The sequence below is a fragment of the Lepidothrix coronata genome, unplaced genomic scaffold (assembly GCF_001604755.1).
Source record: "Lepidothrix coronata isolate B3197 unplaced genomic scaffold, Lepidothrix_coronata-1.0 Scaffold92, whole genome shotgun sequence".
Taxonomy (NCBI): Eukaryota; Metazoa; Chordata; class Aves; order Passeriformes; family Pipridae; genus Lepidothrix; species Lepidothrix coronata.
The window spans coordinates 310065-326231 of record NW_016690272.1 but is presented as its reverse complement, the minus strand read 5'-3'; the positions used below and the strand labels follow the sequence as shown (position 1 = coordinate 326231).

Sequence of the window (16167 nt, the reverse complement as noted above, 5' to 3'; positions counted from 1 at the left end):
CCGGCCCTCCAGGAACTCACCGTAACGTGCTCGTAGTCCTGGCCCAGCTCGTGGGATCCTGCCACCACCTCCCTCTCCGCAATCCACTGCTCCAGGTCGTCCACCTCGCGGTTGAGCTGGAACAGGCGGTGTCTCTCGTCCAGCTTGCCCCTCCTCTCCTCGGCCAGGTCCTTGAGGCCGGCGTACAGCTTGTCCACCTTGGACTGGCGCATGCTGATCCGCTCGCTGGAACACAGGGAGCCCTGGGTCTGCCCCGGGTCTGCACTGTGCTCACAAACCCAGGGCAATGGGGGACATGGCCCGGGACAAAGCCCTCCCCCGGGGGATTCACCCACAGAACACACATCTGCTGCACGCAGGGCTTGGACTGGGACACGCTGGACCAACCCTCTGCTGGCAGAGGTGACTGCAGTAGCTGGAAAACTTGTCTGTCCTGTACTAAAACCCTCTGGCTGTAGAGAGAGAAGAGCTGGGAACCAAGCTCTCTGTTTGTCTGGCCACAGACCACACCAGTCTTCTCCCAAAACTACAGTTAGGATCTGGGCTGCTGAGGCAGAGGCAGTTCATTTTCGTTTAAACTCTGTGTCCAGGTTCAGCAGCACTCATGGGTTTCTTACCCCCTAAAGCTCAGCATTTCCACACAGCATTAATATTTCTACTTGCTGTCTCTTGCCTACATTTGTCTGAACCACACAGCCCTGTCAGTGCCTTCCCTCTGCCTTGTAAAGTTGGTGATATTATTCCAGTACTCAGACAGCTCAGCCAGGAAATCCACTCTCATCAGAAATGATCACGACCACAAGAGAGTGCTTTTGAGTTCAGTAACAACCTTCCACCGGAGGCAGAGAGTGTCTGTCCCAAGCCAGTCCCAGCCAAGGCAGAGCAGTTACACACATCAGCCTCAGTGTGGAGTCAGCCTTGCAGCTGAAGCCAGTGCAGAACTCTGTGTGCTGAGCTGCAGCTCCTACAGTAAAACCATTCTAAAGCTTCCTGAACTCTCCCCCAGGGAAAGCCGTTTATGGAAGCTGAGATCAATTTACCAAAAACAAGATGTTAATGTGCCCATGTTTAAAGCATCTGACTCCAGGCTCTGGTTCTGCAGGAATCTCAAAGAGAGGAGGCAGATTTTGGGGAGCACTGCAGGAGGATAAATGACTGTGACCTTAGGGGCTGGACCTGAAAGTTGGTTGGAAGAGCCAGTCTGGACCTTGTCCCTCAGGACTGCTAGACCTCCATAGGTTGAGCAGTGCTGGCAGACCTGGCACTGCCAGCCTGCACAGGGGCACCACAGGCACTGGCTGAGGGTAAATCAGCAGCTGCACGTTCTGTCCCTGTCTCTGGCCAAATCAGGGTGGTCCAGCTTGCACCTTGAACTGAGTGAGGCTGAACTCCTCTTCTGAGCTACTTAGGCTGTGCTGTGGTCTTTGTGGGTCAGAACGACCTAGTGAAGGGACTGAACTACTGAAAGAACTCATGATCCAATTAAAAACGGCAGTTAATACCTCTCTGGGTGGTTGTCTGCCACCAAAGTTCTGCTGGTCTTTGAAAGCTGGTGTACAGTTTCAGCATAGTCTTCTACAGCTTGTTCCAAAATCTGGTGTTTCTTCAGCATGGACACGGCACTCTGTTCATCCTGTGAGGGGACAGCAAGTGACAGTCAGGCCCCCACTCCACAGTAAAACACCACACAGCAGGTTCAGCTGGGTGTGGGAGCAAACAGTGATGGCCAGGGAGAACTATAGGGACCTGCTCCCCAGTACAGCCTGAAGACAAGTCATTCTGCCAGTGGTATATAACAGTGGTCACAGCAAATGGTGCCCACAGACAGCAAAATAACAGTGAAAGAGAGAATGCAGCAGCCCTCTGGGATGTAGAACAAAATGACATCAGCTGTGCACTGAGCAGGAGGAGTTTCCTCTTCTCTGAAGCCCTTTGTGCGTTCCCACAGCACTGGTGACTGTGCAGGGCTCAGAAACATGGAATAGTTTTAGGCACATCACTTGTCAGGCTTCTCAGTGACAGCATGGGGCAAAGAAAAGAAATCCTATGGAGCCCATGCCAATGGATTCTCCACCAAAGTGTCTGGAGAAGTTCCAATGAAAACCAACCGTAACTTCACTGTTATGACGAAGAAAAACAACCTCCAACTCTCAGTGTTAACTGCTATTGTCAATAAGTCTTTTCATTAGAATATTTTGCATAATGAACTGTTTGCATTAATACTCCTTATTTGCATTGCTTAGATAGAAAAAAGAAAACAAGCCCTTCTTAACTGGAGACTGAACACCCACAGAACGTGTTACACTGACACAAAGCTGAGCTTTATTTTCTCAGGGCAGAGAACAGAGTGCATTTATGTCAACACAAATAAGATCCAGCACTAACACTGCCTTGGAAAGCAGGAGTTCACGTCCTCTTGGGTATGGTGTGATGCTGTGCTGGTCTCCTGTCACTGGCACTCAAAGCTGGTGACAGTGGTACCAGGCCCCGTTTCACAGCCAGGTGCTCTGTGCTGGCCTTCAGGACTAACACTGAACTGGACCTGACTGGGCCACACTGGGAGCCCCAACCTTACAGCCAAGGCAGCAGAGTTGCCATGCAGAGTGTGAGGATGCTTCCCTGGCTCTGTACAGCCAGGCCTACCCTCCACACTGTCAGGTGTATAACAGATAGAGGTCACAACCACTTGAGGTCTCACCAGAAATTCAACTGGTTCTGTTGCCATTACATGAGTAGTGCCACGTTAAATCACGCCACCTTCCTCCCTCTCGCAAAGCAATCGAACCCAGACTGGTGTTGCTGTGGAGCTGCTCACCTTGGCCTTCTCTTCTGACATCATGTAGAGCTCCTGCTCACTCATCCAGGCCTCGGCCTCGGCCGCATCGAAGTAGTACTGCTGAGCCCTGTGGGACTCCTCCAGGCGCTTGTGGCGCTTCTCCGTCTCCTCGATGAGGAGGTTCCACAGCTGCTTCAGGTCTGCCAGTCTCTGCTGGATCACTTCAGCATTGGGGCTGCTCTCTGTGATGATGTTCTGACTCCTCTCAAAAATGTCATCGATACGAGGCTGATGGCCCTGGATTTCTTTCTGAAGGGTCTGCAAGGGAGAGAAGTTCACTGATGAGACAGTGCACCAACAGAAAGGAAATGCAAGTCAGGGGCAGCAAAACACACACCATCAGCTCACGTGGGGCTGTGCCACCACCTGCTTTACTCCAAACCTTTCCTTCCCAAATTAGTCAGCACTAAGGAGAACCAGCAGGTGTGGAGCTGTAACAGCACCGACTTACCTGGTTTTTCTTTATTAGCAGCTGCACAGTCTGGAGGTTGTGTCCATGATCAGTAGATGTAGCTATGGGCATCCTCTCTCCGACCCACAACTGCAAGGGAGAGAAGAGCAGCACACGTGATTTCAAACCACCCCAGGGACAGGGAGGGCAGCAGAGGGAGGCTGCAGAAAGCAGCACCACTCCAACATGGCCAAGAGGCTTCCTCCTGGGATAGCCCTGCAGTAGTGGGACATTTTCCTACTGGTGGGGAACGGGATTTCCTCCATACTCACAATTTCATCTTCCACGTCCCTGTTGAACTGGTGGATCTCTTTGGAGGCCAGCAGGTTTGCTTTTCTCTCATTCAAAGGCTCCAGCAACTCCAAGAATTTCTTTTCTACAATAAGGCGTTTGCCATCGACTTCATCCGTGCTCTTGCCCTCCTGGCTCAAAGCCCTGGCCTGGCTCTGCAGCTCCTCAATCTCCTTCTTACGAACATCCATTTGATTCTCCAGCATCTAAACACAAACATGGCAAAAACATCCTGAAAACCAGGGTAAAAGCACTTGGTACAGTTAGGGCCCAGCAACAGCTTCCTCAGAAGGAAGAACAGATGCTGGCCAGTGAGGATTCACCACGTTAGTAATTATTGTAGCATTCATATTGCAAGGAATGAGGCTTAAACAGAGATCCACAACTGGGAGCATAAACTGATCCCCTCAGCTCTGCCTGGTGGTCAAAGTGGTCAGTTTGGCAATGACATAAATGAGTTGTTCTATCAGTCAGGGTACCCTGAAACACTTGGGAGCACACTCAGCTAACTGCTCCCTGCTGGCCCTGCTACTCCTTGCTGCCTTCACAGCAGGGAACCAGGGACAAGTCTGAATCACAGGCAGGCAGCCATGTGCAGAGAGGGCATCAAGAAATTTGTTTCTGTGTGTATGTCTGGTTCTTCTGAAAGATACTCGAAAACAACGGGAAGAAAGACAAGCAAATCAATTCTGTTCTAAACTGAAAGGCTCCCCCTCCTGTTCCTTTGAGTGCAGCATCTGCTGTCTGCCCTCTCCGCCCCCTGTGCTCTGTTTACCTGCTGCTTCTTCAACAGGATGTTGACACTGGTGAGGTCTTTCCCGTAGTCGTCCGACTGAATCTGGCTCTCCAAGCCATTGAGCCACTTGTCCAGGTCAGCACAGCTCTGGGTGAAGAGCTCGGCCTTGTTTGCGTCGAACAGACGCTGAGCCTTGGTCTGGGTCGTGGATTCCAGCTCGTCCCACATCTGATGGAGACCCGTCAGCTTCTCCTTCACCACGGCCTCGGTCTCTGGTTTCTCTGCAATGAGCTGCATTCCCTCCTGCAAAGCAAAGAGCATCAAATGGAACCTCCTCACAGCACTCACAGCACTCACAGCCCGTCAGGACAATTATCCTGATTAGGGAGCACTCCGGATCCCTCATCTGCTGCCAGCATCAGCCACTCATTTCCTATCTCCAATTATCCAGTGACTCCTTCCAGAGCATCAGCCCCCAGGCCCCTGCTGCCTGGAAGAGGTTTCTGGGCACTGGGAAGGCCAAGCAATGCCTCCTTTCTCTGCCCTGCTGCACATGTTCCCTGTGGGAGCTCCCGGGGACACAGCTCAGGGGGATGGAGCAGGAGCTGCACACACTGTGTGTCCAGCTCTTGGGGGCCTCGTCATGGAGAGCCACGGGGACCCAGGGTAACACTGGGACAGGGAGCTGGTGGCCCCAAAACTGGGCTGTGTCAGTGGGTTACAGCAACTACCAGGGGACTAAGCCAGAGAGGAACAGGGTTCCTTGGGAAGCTGGAACCCTGTACCCAGCACCAGCAGGGCACTTGGATGCCTTTTTGCCTTTACAAAATTGCATTAGTTTGGGAAATATTTTCTTTATTCTAATTCTCCCTCTATCTCTGCACCTGGAATCCTGCTCCCAAGCCAGCACATTCAGTGTGAATGTTAATCCAGGGATTGTCACAACTCTGGTCCTTTGCTGCAATCTGATTTTTCAGAGGCAAAGGGGGAGGATGTATTAGCATCACTAAGAAAGAACTTTCAGTACTAAGAGCAGCCTCCTAATTACACCATTAAAGGGTATTGCCATTTGTAGATCAGAGAAAAGCCTCTAATGGGATATGGAGTGCCAAAGTGGGAGAGGAAATGAGCAATTAAGCTAACTTACACTGAACAGAAACCCACTGTCAGAGCAAAGAGGAGACCTCCTCAGTGTTCCAGAGCTGTGCAGGAGAAATGGGGGGGAAGTACAGCTCATCACAGCGTATTAAAGCTTCAGGGTAACTTGATACAGAGCTGTGAATCTTAATTAATCACAAAACTGGCTGTACTTTACCTCATGCACTACTTTTGCAAGGGGAAAGAAGCCTGGTTTAGTCCTGAATGAACAAGAACCAGCTTAGCAACACAGGAGACTAAACTCAGCTATTCCCCTACATTCCATTATTTCCCGGGAAGTGCTTCTACTCTGTTAGCTCAAATCCCCTAGGCTGTGCTTTCCTCCTGACAGATAGGAAAGACCAGACAAATTAAACTGGCACCTTGTCCAACGTGAGTCTGTGAGAATGGCTTGGATGAAAACCATTTAACATGAGAGACGAATAAACTGGGTCAGCTGGAGACACAGTGCAGCAGAAATCTCCTTTAGCCTTCCCTGGGGGATGACTCAAGAGCCAACTCTGCAGAGGAGCAGGTCCCATCTTTGTGCACAGCCACCTTGGACAAAAATGAGGGCATTGTTTGGGTGTTCTTTACTTACCTTTTCAATTTTCTCCAGCCACTCTTTGTTGGATGCAAGCTCTGCCATAAATGCCTGGTGCTTCAGCCACTTGCTGTGCAGGTTCCTTGCCTCGTCATAGGACATGTCCTGGGCTGTAAGCATCTTTTCATTGATCCAGAGGGAGAGCTGGAAAGGAAAACACATGGGGGTTTGTGGAAACACTCCTAGTGTGAAATAATGGGGGCCTGTGGAAACACTCTTAGAGTGAATTAATGCAAAGTATCAAAATGCCTCTGAACAAGGATAAAGAGACGACTCTAGAAAAGAGCTGTGTGAGATTCAGAGACTGCTCTTACTCAGAGTTTTCCTCAAGGTTCAGTCAAGGATCTGCCTCTAACAGTTGAATGTAAACACCCATCTGCAGTGCATAAAGAAGCCACAAGTGCAGCGACTCCGTGATAAGCACAATCAAACACTCAGGTCTCACCCAGTTCACCAGCAGAGCAAAGGGACACGTGTCCCACTGGCTGGTCCCAGGGTACCTTCAGATCACTTTTTCCTCTCAGCATTACTCAGTGTGTGACTCAGGGACAGGAGTGTCCCACCACACCATGTGGAGCCTTCCTGACTCCCTGAGGACACTGCAGACACACACATGGATGGGGTGGCAGCCAGAAGGCAGCTCCAGAACTGACCAGAGCCCCGAGGATTCCAGCTTTCCATGGACACTCTGAATGAGAAATCCCCTATTTCTACTTGTATCAAAAGTAGAGATGGTTTTGTACCATTAATTCACACCACATTTGTACCTTTTCCCCACAGTCTTTCCTCTATTTAGGTTTACATACATAATCTGTTTATTTGTCCAGTCTCTAGTAGGGTTTTGGTATTGGAGACTTTTCTTTCCCCACTATATAAAATCCAAGATGGTTTTCTTTCTGCAAATACAAAGGCACTGAGAACAATTTCCATATCACCCCTAGAGCAAACCAATACTTTAAGAGATAGTTTATTTGCCAAGGGCAAATGGAATGTGGAAATGATCCTAGCAGCCAACATCCCATTTCCTCCCAGAGCCAGTCTGACTGCTTCATCTGTCCCTTAAGTGTGGATAAAAACCACATTCACAGGAGTGTTCATAGAATCTGAAAAGGTTCATTTTCTGCATATTTAGAGCGACCTACCCAAGTGGAAAATGTCAAAACAAATCTCAGCTTGGTTTCCAGAACACCACTTGGGAGAGCAAGCAGCCAGCCCAAACCCAGAGCCCTGGCCTCCACTGTGTGCTCAGGACACAGGGCAACAAATTCCACTGAGCACTCACAAACCTGTTTTCAATTGTCCCTTAAAAGCACCATAAGTTCCACAAAAAGGGAAAACTTATCAGAGAAAACAGAGAAACTCCTCATTGGATCTTCCCACCCAGTCTCAATGGAAAAGTGCTCATGTTAATGAAGACCTCTGTAGGCAGGGGTTGATGTTAGAACAGGCTACTGAGCAGTGCAAGGCTACATGGAGATTAGGAGATAACCCAGAATTAGTGGTTTTACTCCTGCCTTTCTGGGGAGCAGACAGCTGCTCTGCCCTGCAAATTGCACTGCTTGGCTTTCACTGTTTGCTTTTACTCAGCCACAGCTTTAGGGCTCCCGGGGATTTCAAAGTGCTTCCCAAAGAGAGGCAGCACTGTCCTGTGACCAGCTGGGGGGAGGATAAACCCCTCGTCTCTGCCTCTCACAGTGTTGTTCTGCTCCTTCTGAGAGCACAGAAGTGCAGAGACAGTGTTTAAGGGCTCACTATTAAAATCTGCATTTTTGCAAACTACAGGCACGGGAAGTCAGTACCTTCCGTGCAAAAGTAGATTTTTAGAAAGTAATACAATTCCCTGGATTGCCTGAGATTGACACTTGGAGCCTTTATTTCTCCAGAAAACCCTAAGTCAGCTGTTAAGGCCAGCAGAGCATTAGGCTTCCTCCCATCCTTTGCAGCTGTCCCAGAGCCCTGTTCCTGCTCCAGCTCCCCCTGTAACACCCTGCAGTGCCAGCCAGCCATGGAGACAAACCCCTCCTGACCCTGGGAGAGCAACAAGGGCAGGGGAAAGGGCCCTGAGTGCTGCTGTCCTTCCTAGACACTGCCCAGAGCCAGGCTGGCACAGCCCATCCTGCTGGGAGAGGCTCCCATGGCCAAACCTGCCAGCACACTCCAGGAAAAAGCCATTCAAGTGTGGATCCTCGCCAGGCCCTTCACTGGCGTCCCCACGGAAAGAAGCCCAGACAGCACTGGGACTCCTCAGGGAAGAGCAGCTGGAAACTCTTGGAAGGTGAGCTGAGAAAGAGCAGGAAGGCAAAGAAAGCTAAATGGCAACATTTATCAGGTCCCCTCCTCTCAGGATTTCCTGCTGTCACTCTTCCACTCACTCACGAATTTATTTAACACATTCATATGGACACTGCAAGGGACAGCCAGAGAAGCAGCGCCCCAGGATTAACCTGTGACAGTGAATGTGACTCCCAACAACACAGTCTGCTGTTTCCCCTGCCTGTGACCCCTCAGGGAAGGTTTATCACTGCTGAGCTGCTGGCAGGAGCATTATCCTGTCACTCCTGAGCCCCACTGACCCTGCTCAGGGCCTGGCCCGGAGCAGCAGCAGGAAGGACGAGGGGCACGAGGCCACTCTTATAACAACACCCAGCCTGGGGAGGAAAGTGGCTGCCCTGGGAAGGAACACTGCAGAGAACACTCTTCCTTTCCTCGGGTTACAGAGGGATGGACACTGTCCCTCGGGGCAGGAAGGACAAAGGATCACTGCCAGGTCACACAGGGACTGTTCTCAGCCCCTCAGGCAGGGCTGACCACAAAGCCAAGGGGAGGTGTTCCCATGGCTCCCCTCCAGCCCACAGGACAGTGCTGCTCCATCACACCCAGGGAGGTGTCAGCAGCACATTGTAACCGTGCTGCTGTAAATCCTGAGTCTCATTATGGCTCAGTCTCCTCAGGAAACAGCCCTTCCATCATTGCCAGGCCCAATGCCCTCTCCAGGAGGAGTGGAGACACTGGTGACATTGGGGTAATTGTGAGTTTGAACTGTGCAGCCCAGACAGCCATGCTTTAGTGGCTGCAGAGGAGAGGCATTCAGGCAGCCAGCACTGCAGCTTTCACGTGTTCCTTTTTCTTTCAGTGACAGAGGGGCAAACCCAGCTCCTGGGGAACACATCCACACTGACTGGGAGGCTCCAGGAGAGGTCCAGGAGCCAGGGGGATCTTTGTACCCGAGATGGCACACAGGAAGGAAGAAGCTGCTGCTAATAACAGCAGCGTTTTTGCTAATCTGTCATGTTTTAACTACCAAGGAAGGAGCTGAGGGCAAGCTCATGGCTGGCTTACGCAATGCAGGGACACAGACTGCACCCAGGCAACCACCCACAACACCACTGCCCAGTTCAGGAGCAAAGCCTCCCAGGAAAGGCTCTTTAACATCTGCAGGACTGCAGGAAATAACCTGAACATTACTTGATTCATTCCTTGTGCTAAGATAAGAGTATTCCAAACCTTGAAATGTTGCCTTCCATGATATAAATCATGGATACAGTTTCTTTTTTCAAATGTTATAATACTTAACCATTTTAAACACATGAAAACTATCAGGTAAATCACACATTATAAATGATCCATCTTAATCCTGCTCCCCTCTTATTCCTAACATCCTATTCTTCTGACTGATGTTTGGGAGAAATCACTTGGAATCTCCTTCACCAGGCCACATACACCTGTAGACAAAATTCTTACTAACTGCAGTACTAATCCCCCCACATTCCACTGATTATAATTTATACCACAGCAGAAAATCTTCATTGCTTTTGGCACTTTTCTATGTCTTTATCTCACATGACAAAAGAAATTCAGTTCACAAGAGGAACCAAGCATTTATTTTTGCAGGGTTTTTTATGTTTACTCCACACTAAATACTACTGGATGACTTGACTGCAAAATGCTGAGCCTTCCAGTCCTCACAAAACATGGAGTGAATGCCCTTCTGCAGGACACAGCTTTGAGCAATAAAAGTGAAAGGACATGATTTACCTCTTGACAATCCTGAAGAAACTTTTGGAGGTCCCTGTTATCCTTCAGTCTCATCAGAAGTTCACTGGCTGCTTCACGGTTCTTCCTATGTCTGGTCACAAAAAGAAAAACAGCAGAGAAAAGAACTTGAAATAGGTATTACATGGAAAACTGTGGGTTTCTGGAGCCTCTTTGGGCCCCAGGTGCTGAGTAGTTTTGTAGTGTGTGTCCTCTGCTGCCTTTTAAAGGAGGACATTTTGGAGGCTCGGAGCTGTGTGTTATTTAATGGGCTTACTGAGGTTCAGCCTCTATTTGTTTTTGTGACCAGTTAAACACACAGAGAAAGTTTTGAAGTCAGCAGGGTTTCACAAGTTGTCATGGACAGAATCAGGCCAGATCCTTGCAGCCCACAGGAACGTTCAGACTGTTTGCCAAAAACCATAAGTAAACTGTTTGCAAATAGCAACACTCAGGTGGGGTTGTGTGGCCCTTGCAGAGCGAGGACCTGCTGTAATGCTCTTCAGAACACTCCTCCAGCACCTCCCTGTCCTGCACAAAGCTGGGCGGGCTGCAGAGCCTTCCCAACCCTGTGTTTGACCAACAGCACATGCAGCACCCCGGGGTGGTTCTGCAAACAGAACCTTTATGCACCTTGGGACAGAGTGTTTAAGAGTAGACAGAATAAAATAAAAGGTTAGTCCAGAAGCCCTGGGTTTCATTCATCACTTGAAGGATGAGTCACGCTGGTAATCCCAAAGGTCTTGGTGGGTTTTTCAAATGGAATGGGGCCTGAAAAGCTGATCCCGAGGTACCTCTGGGCATGTTTTTTAAAAATTGCTTATCTGGAGTAGTTATCCTTGTCCTTTTATTATTTATGAGGAGATTTACATGGAAGAGACAGAGTAAAGAAGATAATTTTTATTTGTTCCTATTGCACTGTGCAGGGGTTTAAAGTGAAATATTGCTGCCATTTGTAATAAGATAAATAGGTAGTGAGATTTGGAAATTATTTTAGAGAGTGGCAATTTATAAGATGAGCTCAGCACATGCTGGCAAGAGCTAGATAAATCCGTGTTAGTGGAGATCTCCAGAGACTCCTGATGTTCCAGAGGACTATAAATTACACGGTGATGACAACAACTGGATTACGATAGCACTTTCCCTGATCTACAATAAGTCACCAGAGCAGCCCTGTGGCACGAACTGAGTGACTTCAGAAACACAAGGAACACTTAGGGATACATCTGCTATAAAAGCAAAAGGTCTGTAGGCAGAGCAATAGGAGAAAACCCTTTGCAGGATTACAGTTTGCTTCTCTTTGGTCTCAAGAGTCCCCTGTGAATAACCAGGAGAGCAGGTCTCTGTAGCTGTAGGTCAGGAAAACAGATTTACAGATTGGATGGCAAGGAAGACACAAGTAACCATCAAAGCAAGAGCCTGGAGTCCAAGCCTAGGTGAGCCTGAAGTTTTGACAGAGCACAGAGGAAAAGACATGTAAGTTGTGCCTCAGGAGAAACCTCTCCAAGGCAGCAAACAACCCTGGGGTCCATCCCACTCCTTGGCTGCACTTCCCATGCCTGGGCAAACCCAGTGCATTACTCAGGTCGCTAAAATGAAGCAAAGAACTGCTGGGGTGATTTTATCATGATGATTTCATAGATCTAAGGCTAGATTACATTACAGGCTCTTGTACTCTGGAGAGGACACGAGAGATGAAGTTAGAAGGAGAACTTTCATGACACTTATTTGAATTATGACTAAGTAGAGAAGTTGTTATGTTGAGAAACCTTGAGTTTAAAAAAACTAATAAAATTATCTCCCACAGAGTGTTGGAAACACTAATTCCAAGGACTTTGAAGGAAACCATGCAGGGACATACCACAGCAAATATGAACTGTGGTGCTTAGAGTGATTTAACTGTAAAAGGTTGTTTTGCTGCCTAAGATGACCTGGAGTGAGACTGGACAAGGAGAGTTCTCTAAAGAACAGGGCTGAACTGTAACAAGGTAGAAGCATTTTGAGAATGGACACTGCTGGAACAGACAGGAATTCCTGTGTTTTCATCATTGACATTTTTTATGTTCTCCTGCTCCAGGCTGCCTACATCTTAATATGATTAACTGCTTGCTCAAATATCCCCAAATTCTTTAAAAGAATTCACACTTAAGGTTGCCACTGACTGCTTCTTACTAATTTGTTGCAATAGTTTGTGGAAGAAGATCCTACACTTGCAGAGAAGTTCGCTCTGCCTGCTCCCAATTATTTAGAATGACTTGGAATTTCCCTGCCTGTATCACACACATGACTTACACCCCAAGTGCAAGACCTGACACAAATTATTCCAAGAGCAGAGCAGCACAATTTGTCCCAGTGTCCCCATGCTGACTCCCAGAGGCCCCTGAAAATGCTGACAGAGCTGAAAACTGACAAAACCACTTGTGGTTTAACTGTAAAAGCCTTGTGGGTTCCAAAGCCTGTGCAGAAATAATAAATCCTGCACGTGGTGTGGATGTGAATGCAGCTGCCTGCTCGCAGTACTGACATATATGCAAGGCAGCTTCAGCTCCTCTGGTTGTCCCAGCAAACAAGGGGCCCTCTCCCTTCTGAATGGACAAGAACAAAAATTACTTCTGTTCTCTGCTGAGCAGAAGGTTGCACAAATACAAAAGTTGATGTCAAACAGGCCCAGAACACAACTGGTGCCAGATCTGCCACTGTCTTTAAACTAAACCTCACTTGCAGAGTCAGGGAGGCCATGGGGCACATGGATTGGGGCAGTTCCCCAGCACTCCTGCAAGAGAGAATGGAGGAGAAAACACTCCAGAGCAGCAGAAGTGCCCAAAGCAGGGACAGCTGCACCAGGGAGACCAGCTTCTTTCCCAGCTGGAAAAGCTAGCAATAGCTGGATTCAAACCCATCTGCTCCTTCCCCCACCCTTCCTCCACGATCTTATTCCCATTTATTTTTCCCTGTGAGCTGCACTAAAGCTGAAATGTTTCTCTCCTGTTGCACTCTCCTCTCCCTGGTGCCATCTGTATTTCCAGGGAAAGCACTCCAGGGCAGGCTATCTGTGCTGCACCAAGGGACAGTGGGGTCTCCTCGGGTACAGCTGGAAAGCACGACTGTAAAACCCACTGAACAATACTGAAAACTACAAAGAGCTCCATGGGGGAAGTGTGGAGCCACTGCACATACTTGGACGTGTTTGTTTTGGTCCTTTGTTATACATCCAGGAGGAGCTGGGTCGGGAGAGCCACTTTTTGTAAAAGCAAAGAGGCTTCCTTTGCCACCACTCCCACTGCACCCAGCCCCAAGGCTTTGTTCTCCAGGCTTATCAGCCTGACAGACTCGGGAGCAATCCCACGGATTTCCTGAAGAGCAGCCACCGGATGGTTTTTGCAGTGCTCGGCATGAATAGCTCTGGGATTGAGGAAGCGCTGGGGAAAAGGGGGCTCAAAGGAATACAGTCTCCAGGACTTGCTGGCCATTCCAAGGAGGAACTCCAGTCCATCCCACAGGGGTGCCTCAGGACAATGGGGACACAGGGGAGCAGCTGCACTGGGGAGACAGTCACAGGGGCAGGAACCTCCCTGCAGAGCACACAGGACACAGGCCTGTGTCCCACCACAGCCACCCCAGACAGGGCTGACCTGTTGCTGTGACATCCTTGTAGTCCATCTTTTAATATTCCAAAAACTGCAGAAAGAAGACACCTGACCAGAAGGCTGGGATCAAGCTCTCCTCGTTTCACAAGTGGATGGGAAAACTTAGAGCAGAGCTGGAAGTCAGAGAGGGTAAATAAGGACAATTACTGTCCTAGCTGTCCCCTTGACTGCTTTCATATAATCTCCTCTTGTTGGCCTTTGCAGATGCTCCCTGGAGTCTGGAGACAAGCTGGTTAGAGAATGGAAATGTGGGGAATCCTTGGGGTTGGGCTGTCAGAGGGCTCAAAGGAAGGGTCACCAGTAACACTGGACAGTTCACTGCTGTGTTCTGACACAACGGAAAAGTGTCTTGAAAGAATGCACTTTTATCCTACCCAAAAGCAGAAAGAACATGAATCACAGCCATGAAAACTGAGCATTTGGGTTTCAAAGACAAAGGAACTCTTAATGTTCTATAGCATCCATGCCACAGCCAGAGAGAGAAGGCAAAATACTTGTTCCAGGCTGAAAGGCACATTTGTACCAGTGCTGCCTAATCTGATTGCAGAGGGGCCAGACAAGCTGGAAGAGGAGATCAAAGCTGAGGGTGGGGTGGATGCAATGCCAATCCCACTCCTGAAGAGCCACATTCCTCCTTCAGAGGAAGAACAGGAACAGCCAGGAGGGAGCAGAGGAAACCAAGGCTTGTGGAACCAGACACAGCTACTGCTACAGCTCCCACCACAGCACCAAGCCTGCTCTTACTCCAGAATTACATGGCACCCCTCAAACAGTTGAATCCTGGGCAGGAGCTCATTACCCAGCAAGCCTCTAGGAAGTGAGAGAGGTATTATTTAATTAAGATTAGCCTGGTTTTGAAACACAGCAGTTCCTATTTTTCCACAGGACAAAAGAAATAGTCTTCAACAGACATTTTCTAGCTTTTCCTTTGCCTTTGGATCCTGGCAAAAGGGCATCTCTCAGAGAACAGAATTCAGTTACCAACAGCTACATTGTGCCATTGTTCTGACCTTACCTGTCATCAATAGAGTCCACTTTCTCCTGGATTTTATCAGAGTTAATGTTCCCATCACTAACGAGCCTCCTGCCAGTCTCCACAACCGCATTGATCTTCTCCTCATTGGCATCCATCGTGGTCATGAAATCCTCCTGCTTTTTAATGGCAGCCTCTGCTCCTTCCAAGGTGGTGGGCATCTCTGTGTGTGCCAGAACGTACTCCTGGGATTACAGCAGAGATCAGAGAGGGAAAAGGGTTACACTCAGGCTGTGCTGCTGCTGCAACAACAGACTCAGCACTCATCTCCCAAGAACTGTTCCAAGCAAAATGCAGTTTAAAAAAGGCAATTTATCTATTTGTGGCTCTCCTGCCAAATGATTTTGTCTGCTAACTGCTTACAGTATACAGTGCCAACCTATAGGAATTAAGTCAGGTATATCTTGACCACTTGCCTGGTTATTAAGAAAGGCTTCTGCTTGCTTGGTGTCTCTGAGAATGGGAAAGGAGATTCTGCCTGTTCTCCCACATCTTGTGGAGCTCGTTCCATCCAGTGTCCAAGGCCTGCAGGCGCTGGCGTAGGAACATGTACTGAGCATCAGTTTGCCCCTGTGTCACCATCTCCCCCATGTCCCTCATCTTCTGATAATCTTCCTCGTAGTTGTTGATCTCGTTCTTAATGTTCTCGTGCTGGGTGAGCAGCTTCTCAGCCTCTGTCAGGGTGTTGGGCATGTCTTCGGACGCGATGGCAGTCTGTGTCCTGGAGAGCCACGACTGGAAGTCATCCAGGTCCCTCAGGAACTGCTGCAGCTTGCTCGCCTCTCCCAGGGACTCCTCCCGGTTCTTCAGGGTGGTCTTCATCTCCTCCCACACATCATTGATTTCTGCGAGCCGTGAGAGGATGGCCTGTGCCTGGTCGGGGTGCTCAGACTCCAGCTTCTCTGCCTCCTTCTGCAGGTCGCTGAGCTTGGCCTCGATGGCCACCAGGTCCCGCTCCATGCCCGTCAGCTTCCTCTGCAGGGCCATCACTCCTGCCAGGTCGTTACCCAGGTCCTGGGTGGACTCGATCACTTTGGTCTTTTCCCTGATCCAGGATTTGGTTTCATTACATTCGAGATGGTAGTTCTGGATGCTTAGAGCAGAGAGCAGAGCATCCTTCTTCCTATCCACCAGCTCTCTGAACTGGCTCCACCTGAAACGTGTGAGGAGAGAAGAGCAGAGAAACTGAGACTTGTGGGGAAGGGCTACGGCAACATTGCTCAGTGAGCAGTTGCTCCCCTCAGCTGGGTAAGTGTAACCCAGCTACTCATGGCTTTCCCAGTCCTTCCCACAGCATCAGTATTTTTAGCAAAGCAACCACTAACCAAGCTATAGTGAATATTAGCATGTGACAAGTACCAGCACACTGAGTGTCATTTCTCCTCAAGTGAAAAATTGCC

The 16167-nt window shown here is 49.1% G+C and overlaps 1 protein-coding gene across 1 annotated transcript in view; it reads right to left on the bottom strand.

The window, feature by feature from the left end:
• SPTBN1 (spectrin beta, non-erythrocytic 1) overlaps positions 1-16167 on the bottom strand; it is a 114713-nt gene that overhangs the window by 16277 nt on the left and 82269 nt on the right. Inside the window, 11 exon segments of the mRNA XM_017821801.1 lie at positions 21-225; positions 1503-1633; positions 2816-3094; positions 3288-3377; positions 3560-3784; positions 4354-4617; positions 6053-6199; positions 10091-10181; positions 14750-14952; positions 15184-15229; positions 15231-15920. Coding sequence (XP_017677290.1) covers positions 21-225; positions 1503-1633; positions 2816-3094; positions 3288-3377; positions 3560-3784; positions 4354-4617; positions 6053-6199; positions 10091-10181; positions 14750-14952; positions 15184-15229; positions 15231-15920 — 2371 coding nt within the window.